Genomic DNA, 8,816 nt, shown 5'->3' with positions numbered 1-8,816 from the left:
TGAGAGAGAGGCGCATTAAGGGCCGGGACTGAGTTTCCTTCCTGTCGGCTGGAGTCAGTCAGGAGACCCGTCGCTTCACCAGTGTTTCAGAAGAGCAGTAAAACCTGTAATATGGGGACCCGAGATGATGAATATGATTATTTATTTAAAGGTCAGTATGTTTTCTCCTAACCGCACATCTTAGTCCTGATTATTAAGCACATATGAGGTGTGTCTTCTGCTGTTTGTGCGAGTTTACCAGCTATAGCTAACCTAACCTAATCCAGCCCACCAAGCTATGCTAAGCTAAGCTAAAAGCAGTCCGACAGCGGTGGCTTCCAGCTTAAATTGGACCTTTTAGGGTTTAATAGCGAACAGTGTTGGCTTTTTTAAAACCTTGTCATATTTATTAAGCTTTGTGTCCTTTAAATTCACCGGAATCCATTTATTTCTGCGTTCTGTTTCGCGTTGGCGACGGTAACAAATCCGGGTCCAGGGAGTAAAAATCCGCCCCAGGATTTGGTTTCCACCGCCTGTCAGAGCCGCTGTCGCTCAGCCGCAGCAGCGCTGTTCGCGCAGTTGGCTCAAAACCCTGGCGCGGATCTCCACCCTCTGGACCTGGACTTTCCCACCGCGGGGCTTTCGGCCTGCTGGCTAGCCGAAGTAAGCGAAGTTAACGGAGGGTAAACATGAACTCGAAGGGTTTGACTGCTTTTAAACCCACAACCCAAATATATGATTTATTAAATGATTAAATGAGATGTTATTTTGCACAATAAGAAGTTAGGTTTGTATTTTATCAGGTTCTTGGTCGCAGCAGCTCTTCATTAACAGCGCTAGTTAGTTATTAGCACTAGCTGGTGCTACTTATCTAGGCCACAGGCTAACTTTCAGACTCATCAATTGGAGGCTGTTTCTCTGTAAGAAGGGGGATACACGCCTCTCTTCAGTATCTAGAACTTCAGGGTTCTTTTAAGAAGAGCCTTATGTCTGGTTTGGTCGTTGGTACCAAGTTTGTGGAAGTTGCTGTCCACAGGTTTATTATGAGGAAATGATGGATGTTCTCATGTTGTTGCTCAAGAAGAAGCTGCCTGTTGAGAAATGAGCTGGAGTGAGTTTGACTGTGTGGATTCTTCTCATTTTAGTCTTCTCTGGATTAAAAAGTGGATCATCTCGTCCATCCTGATGTTGTGAACCTGTTTAAATGGCAGGTTTCCTGTGTAGGGACGTGTTGAGCAGCAGAACACAGTATATTCAGTTAGTCCAGCTCCGGGTCAGGGAGCGAAGTCAAATCCAGGTAAAGGTGGATCTGCGGTGGATCTGCGGTGGATCTGATGAACATGAACACATTGCTTTTTTCATGTCCGCTTCAGTCTGGTTACCTGTAGAAGTGTCAGTCGCTTCAGCTTGGTTACATTGAAAGAGGAGGAGGTCTGCTCTCGTTCCTCGGTTCATCCTAAAGCTGTGTTAAACACTGCAGGAGAAAGCGGCTCAAGTCCGTTTGCAGTGTGAACAGCAGAAACGCACCGAATGTGACCTTTTCTGGTTCCGATTTGTGCCCCCTCGGCCGTCTTTACACCGCGGGTGAAAGTGGCCCAAATCTGGTTTTCTGTCGCTCTGTTCATCCAACACACGGCTGTTCTTTGTCCGGCCTGTCTGACCATTGATATACTTATTACTTTACAGTAAAACCAGTTGATGGACAAACTGGACGAACTGTAAAAACAAAAACTGAGGTGGGATCACTGCGTATCGGATACCTAAAGGATTTTTAGTACCGTAAATGAAGACGTCCCACATCAGAATTGAAAATGCCTCTCATTCAGGGACAAATCTGTGCTGCATGAAGAATGAGATTGGACTTGGGCCACTTTCAGGCTTTGATAGGTGTTACTGTGAGGTACAGATCCAACAGCATCTTTATTTTTGACCTCCTTAAAGACTTTGACATTGGGCTTTATTGTGCAGTAAAATCTACTGAGGATTAAACTGTTATTTGAAATTAATGTATTTATTTACAAAAACAAATAGCATTTTTGTTTTTACCAAAAAGAGAAACTACTTGGGTCTGTTGGCAGTTCTCTGTAGGTACCTGTAGCTGTAAATAATACTGTTATTGCTTTTTTAATTCTTATTTATATTGTTTATAGTGTAAATTATTTATCTGTATTTCTGTATCTGAGTGTCTTGCTCTCCCTTTCTGCTGGGACACTGAGAATTTCCCCACTGCGAGACTAATAAAGGACTATCTTATCTTACGTTAAAAAATAAATAAATAATAAAAAATACTCAGAATGCTGTGGATGGGTGGAAGGATAAACAGCGCTGTTCTATATGAAGTTGAATCACACAGATTCCAGATTATAGTGACGTGCACCAGCAACCATTACCAGCAGCTTCACTCTTAAAATTAGAATTTTACTAGAGATGCACTGATCCGATATTAGGATCAGATATCGGCCCCGATATTAACTAAATTAGCTGGATTGATTATCGGATAATTGGGCCGATCCATGGAACCGATCCTTTCACTTTAATTGGATGGTGTGAGACTGCACTACATGTTTGCAATGTTGCTGCTTGTATGTTTGACCAAGTTACTTATTTATTCTCAGATTCAGCTGCTAGATTTAATTTTTTAAATCACAAATTACACTAAATATTTAAAAATAAGAATGATTACTGTGTGTGTGTTTGACTAATTATTTTCAGTTTTGGCTGATTATATTTTATTTATTTTCATTTATTTTAGAAGCCTCCTTTTTATTTTAATGTTGAAAGCTGTGTCCTGCACGATCGTTTATTTTAGTGACAAATAAATAGCAATTTAGTACATTTATATCCGTGTTCATTTGTTAGTTAGTAAAGTAGTGTTTAAGTCAATCCTGATTCCTTAAGTCTCTCCCGCATGGTGAATAATACGGTTTATTAATTCAACAATGGTATCGGATCTGTATTGGTTATTGACCAATATGCAGAGTTTATGTATCGGAACTGAAAAAGCCGAATCGGTGCATCCCTAAATTTTACACCATCCAGTTCTGATTCTGCCTTCTCTGTAAAGTTCATGGTTGAAGGTCACTCAGTTGAAGAACTGTGATATCAAAATTATCTCTAAAGTTTTCACTAGAAATGACAACTTCCTGGTTGGGAACTCGTATTTACCATAATTCTGACTGAATTATGAGTATTGAATTATGAACACGGCACTGTTAAAGTCTTTACACACTGAACGCTGAAGTATGAGCCTGTAGTGCAGCCTGGTCCTGCAGTAGTTGCTAATCTGGGCATGATGCTCAAATTCAGTGGTGTGTAAAAGTTGGTCTGATTTCTGAGATTAAATATTTACTGAAATTAAATATGCCTCATTTGGGCTGTTCTTAATAATTAGGCTTTTTAAAGTGGGTTGAGAATGGACTGGTTCATGCCTGCTCTCTCATACACATATATATATATATATATATATATATATGTGTGTGTGTGTGGGTGGCCACATGGGTGTTGTCCTTGTATGCAAACTTCTCTTCATTCTAGGCGACTGAACCAGCATGAAGTGAGAACCTAGTCGGCGAGTTCGCAGGTTTAGTCAGATGGAAACTAAATCAAATGGCTTTCACTGCTGACTGTAGAGAGAGGGACGGTGTCGAGCGTCGGCTCTTCAGGAACTCTTGTACTGATGCTGGTTTTTGTGGCTCATTACTGTGTGTAATTGAGGAAGAGCCCAAATTAACTGTAAATGTGGAACCTTAAAAAAAACATACCAACGCCTTCACTCTAACAACCTGTTTAATTCTAAGGGAAATGGTTAAAAAACTGTATTAAATCATAAATATGAAAAATAATTTGAATATGTTACACTTTAATGAGGTCCGTCTGAAGAGCAAGAGCACCGTCAGTATGGAGTTCACCTCTCCCGTTCTCTCATGTCAGCTCAGAACTGGCTCAGCGTGTTAATGTAATTGTACCTTGGTTATATTTACTACAAGCATTGCAACCCCCAGTATCTTCACTAGTGTGTCTCGTGTTTGCAGTGGTGCTTATTGGAGACTCCGGTGTGGGGAAGAGTAACCTGCTGTCCCGTTTCACACGGAATGAGTTCAACCTGGAGAGCAAGAGCACCATCGGCGTGGAGTTTGCCACTCGCAGCATCCAAGTGGACGGAAAGACCATAAAAGCTCAGATTTGGGACACAGCAGGACAGGAGCGTTACAGAGCGATCACATCAGCGTGAGTGCAGGAGAGACTACCTTAACACTAGGGCTGGGCAATATGATAAAAATACTAGATCTTGATATTTAAACACATGATGCACAATATTTATCACAATACATATGATCACAGACTAAACACCTCAGTATCAGATTCTTATAAACTACTATTCAGATCCTCTCTGTACTGAATACAGTGATTTCTACTCAACATCTGCTGCTCTTCATCTAATGAACCCAGTCTAATCACACTGTTAGTAATAAAACCTGCAGCTGATCAGTGTGTATTACACTAACAGTCTCCTCCATATGATTAGAGAAACTTACTGTATCACCATAACTACATTCATCACCATACAATTAAATATCATATTGCCCAGCTCTACTTAACACCCACATACGCACTGTAGAAGCAAAGCAAAGAAGTGTGAAACCTCGAACCTTTAGGAGTTACTTTAGCTTTTATTTCCGTGTCTGGGTAGCTGGTATTATTAGTCTCTTTCTCTCTGGCAAATATTCTCTGAACAAATTAAACAGTAATGTTTAAAACAGAAGGCTTTCTGGGGTAAAACTACACCTGTTTTATTTAATTTTGTATTATTTAATATTCATAAACATTTAAAATATAAATGATGTTTTATACCGGATGCAGTGTAGACACTGTTTTTGTGTTTATTGTTAATTGTTCTTTGGTTTTGAACAAATATAAACAAGTGATGCAACAACTGAAGTACATTTATTTGTAGTAAAGAAGCCACTCTTTACCTGCAATGTGGTTTTTACTGTTTTCACATAGGATTTTATTTTTGGAGGGAAAAGTTCACTATACTGTGATCTAAACCAAAAGGTCCAACATTTTTATATTATCATTGGACTTTTTACATGTACCACCCATTATTAGTTGGTACTACTCCTAGCATATTGTTGCTGTCTCCATTTGCCGTTTTTAATATTCTCCATAATAGGAATCTGGCAGTTCTTTACAAAGTATTAAAATTTCATGATAAATGGGCCAATAGAAATAATATTTTTACATTAAGATGAGGTTTATTTATCAATCGCAAAACCTGATTATAAACCAAAACATTCAGTAAAAAGTAGCTTATAATAAAAAGCTGCTTCTTCTCGTCTACCTTCTACTCATTAGGTATTACCGGGGAGCAGTGGGGGCTCTTCTGGTGTATGACATCGCTAAGCATCTGACCTACGAGAACGTGGAGCGCTGGCTGAAGGAGCTGCGAGACCATGCAGACAACAACATCGTCATCATGTTAGTGGGCAACAAGAGTGACCTGAGGCATCTCCGAGCAGTGCCCACTGATGAGGCCAGAGCCTTCGCAGGTAAGAGTCTTGCAGTAAACCATGTGAAAACGTCTCACAGCTGATTTTTTTTTTTCCATGCATTTATGTTATTTTTGCTTTTTTCAGAGAAGAACAGTCTATCTTTCATTGAGACATCGGCTTTGGACTCTACGAACGTTGAAGAGGCTTTCAAAAATATACTTACAGGTAGGGCCCTGTCTGATGCTCATTGTTTGCTCAGTGGGAAGGTGTTGCTTTATCTTGGTGTTTAAGGCACAGAGTCTCAAATATTAGTGGTCAGCCAAGACACATTTGGCCTCACAGCTCCAAAACAAATACAAATATTTTGGAAGCCAATGTAAGCTCCTAGGCAGCTTGTTGTTTAAGCATTGCGTGAGAAAGATGTCTATAAATGCCTGTGGGGTGTGTGACAAGGCTCTGGCTTTGGGCGTGCCAAAAACCATAGTGTGAAGGAAGTGGCTGAATCTGCAGATGTGTGGAAGCAGTCATACAGGTCTACCAGCAGTAACAGAAACCCCAATCTACAGGAAGGTCTCCTCAGAATTGTGGCTGAAAGAGGAAACTGATGGACAGGGACCACCGGTGTGTTTCATGGCTTGTGATTGGTAAATTGTTTCTAGAAGTCAGCGTAGGTCCTTCACCGACAATTTCTGAATTTCACGTCACTGGAAATGTTCTTCCCAAGCCATGAAACCCGGAGCTCCCTGTTCGTCAGTTTCATCTCGTTCTGAGAAGGATTTTTTGCCACTGCTAGTAGACCTGTATGACCGTACCCTTCAGCATGTTCTCTGGAATGATTGTGGTGCTTCATCCAGTACTTTTGGGATGAGTTGTGGAGTTGAGGATGAGTTGCTGTGATCATCGTCAACAATCGTCATTCAACATCCTGACTTAACTAACACTCTTGTCACTGAATGCAATCAAATCCTCACAGCAATGCTGCTTCAAAATCTGGTATAAAGCCATTTAAAATGTTGATGTCAGATGTTTGTCCCAAACGTTTCCGTTAAACTTGATAAATTTTGCTCTTTTTCAGAAATCTACCGGATCGTATCACAAAAGCAGATTGCAGACCGGTCCGCACACGACGAGTCTCCAGGCAACAATGTGGTGGACATCAGTGTGCCGCCGACTACCGACGGGCTAAAAGGCACCAAATTCCAGTGCTGCCAGAACCTGTGACCCCACCCCTCTCCACTTCCCATGCTGCCTCTTCCTCTGTTCCTCTCACACTCTTCATCGCTGCTTCGCTCCTGTGTATTGTGCAACTGCTGCTGCTCTAGCCTCCAGTCTTTTTTCCTCCGTGTGGTATCCATGTCAGTTCTAGAATTCTCCCTAGCCCCTTGAAGTTCTAGATAACATTCCTTTCCTTTCTTTTCCTTTTATTTGGTCTTTCTGTTTTGTTTTGGTGTGTTTTATCCCCCTCTGTTCTGTTATCCAGTGTCTGAATTCATGTCTGTTTGGTGAGGCGGGGGGGTAGAATTTGTTTTTTGGAAGTTATTCTGTTTTGGGCACTGATCGTGTGACCCGCTCCCAAGGAAAGGAATGGTGAGGGATCAGTGTGTCCTGAGCTTCCAGACGCTCTGAGGAGTTTCCTCTCCTACACTAAGCATGGCTTTTATTCAGCCAGGTCCCAGGAAGGGATCTCTGCTCGTTTAACTTTGGCTGAGATGAGCATGTTCTGCAGAAACGACAGGTAAAGAGCCTTTGTCTTGTCTGGATCGCATAGATACCAAAGGGAGACTGCAATCATTTTTCAGTCGTATAAAATAAATAAGGTGAACATTTCAGACTGAACGGTCGACACATTTAACCTTATCCTGCACTATTTAGAGCAGCTCTGGGGGGAAAAAAAGATTCTGATTGTTTATTACATTCAGAGCACCAAGTTACAGCAGTGCAAAGAAAGCGACGTCTCCTGTTAATCAATTTCTAGATAAAATATAGATATATATATTATATAGATTACTCAAATGACACTTATCACAACCCAGTCTTTGCACCGTTAGGTTATAGCATAGCTGTTAACAGGGAGAAAGGAACAGGAGTTCAGTGTTCAAGCCGGTCAGCTGTCAAATTGTCTGCAAAAAAAAACGAGTATCATCGTCATTGGGTTCTTGTTTAAGTTTAAGTGAAAACATTTGTGTGGTTTGAAAATGCCTTATGTTTTCCCATACTGTGATTAAATGCCTTTATTGAAGCGTGATTATGACATTCACACATCCATGAAGTCACATCAGCTGTTTGCCTTTTATCAAGTTATATTAAGATGAAAATAAACCAAATTACTGTCACCAGTCTTATTGTTCATTCTTCCCACACTGTTCCTCTACCATAGACTGTCACTGAAAATGTAATGTGTTGAATTTACTTGATTAGGGTTTTAGGCATATTTTGTGAGTTCCACAGGGTTCTGTTTTAGGGCCTAGGAAGTTTTTGTTCATTATGACAGTAATGTAGTTGGGAGTGTATAATGTGTATAGTATTAGTACAACAAATAGTGTTAATTTAATATACACTGGCAATAAATGACTGCTGTAATTCTCTCAAATACACTTCAACAAATCAAAAGGTTAATTGACAACTAAGAGTGTGTATCAGTATTATGTGGGTCCCACTCTGGCCTTGAACACCCCTCACAGCTTCCCCATAGCACGGGTGCACTATTTTTGTAAACAAATTCTCTTGTAATAGAAGAACCACTAAAGTAGGGCTGGGCGATATGGTAAAAAAAAAAAACTATCACAATATTTAAGACTTTTTTTTTTCTGTGATACATGATATTTATCTAATGAACCCAGTCTAATTACACTGTTAGTAATGAACCCTGCAGCTGATCCCTGATTTATTACACTAACAGTCTCCTCCACTGTTATCACCATAACTACATTTATCACGATACGGTAAAATATCATCATCTTGTCCAGCTCTACACTGAAAGTTGAATGGTTCCTTGAGTGTCATGGTTCTATCTTTCCTAAGGAACCTTTGAACTTTTTAAGGGTTTATAGTGTTTGGATTTTTCTGCTCTTCTTCCCCACCTTCCCAAACACGGCTCCAAAAGTTTGCAGTGGTGTATAAGTCTGGTGACCAGTCCAGGGGTCAACCAGTAAAAAAAGTCAGTTCTTGAAGCTGTGGAAGCAGGAAACAATTGGACAAACATAAAAATCTAAAACACGGCAAGAACCAGACTGTGACAATCTAGACAATGACTGGGTCAGAACATCTCTAAAACATCAGGCGGGTCTTGTGGGGTGCTCCTGGTATGCAGTGGTCAGTACCTTTCAAGAGTACCTCCAAAGAAGG

The 8,816-nt window shown here is 40.5% G+C and overlaps 1 protein-coding gene across 1 annotated transcript; it reads left to right on the top strand.

Moving 5' to 3' along the window:
* Positions 1-7: 7 nt before the first annotated feature.
* rab11ba (RAB11B, member RAS oncogene family, a) lies at positions 8-7,804 on the top strand. The gene is made up of 5 exons (XM_072672066.1): positions 8-151; positions 4,011-4,206; positions 5,335-5,528; positions 5,616-5,696; positions 6,547-7,804. The coding sequence occupies exons 1-5, from the start codon at positions 112-114 to the stop codon at positions 6,690-6,692; spliced, it is 657 nt and encodes a 218-aa protein (XP_072528167.1). The 5' UTR covers positions 8-111; the 3' UTR covers positions 6,693-7,804.
* The last annotated feature ends 1,012 nt before the right edge of the window (positions 7,805-8,816 follow it).

This window comes from Salminus brasiliensis, unplaced genomic scaffold, assembly GCF_030463535.1.
Source record: "Salminus brasiliensis unplaced genomic scaffold, fSalBra1.hap2 scaffold_158, whole genome shotgun sequence".
Classification (NCBI taxonomy): Eukaryota; Metazoa; Chordata; class Actinopteri; order Characiformes; family Bryconidae; genus Salminus; species Salminus brasiliensis.
This window is presented reverse-complemented; position numbering and strand designations above follow the sequence as displayed.

Excerpts from the sequence above, each read along its gene's own strand:
- rab11ba (XM_072672066.1), top strand. The coding sequence starts at position 112 with ATGGGGACCCGAGATGATGAATATGATTATTTATTTAAAG. Across the intron at positions 152-4,010 it reads ATATGATTATTTATTTAAAG|TGGTGCTTATTGGAGACTCC; the intron begins GTCAGTATGTTT and ends TCGTGTTTGCAG. Across the intron at positions 5,697-6,546 it reads TTTCAAAAATATACTTACAG|AAATCTACCGGATCGTATCA; the intron begins GTAGGGCCCTGT and ends GCTCTTTTTCAG.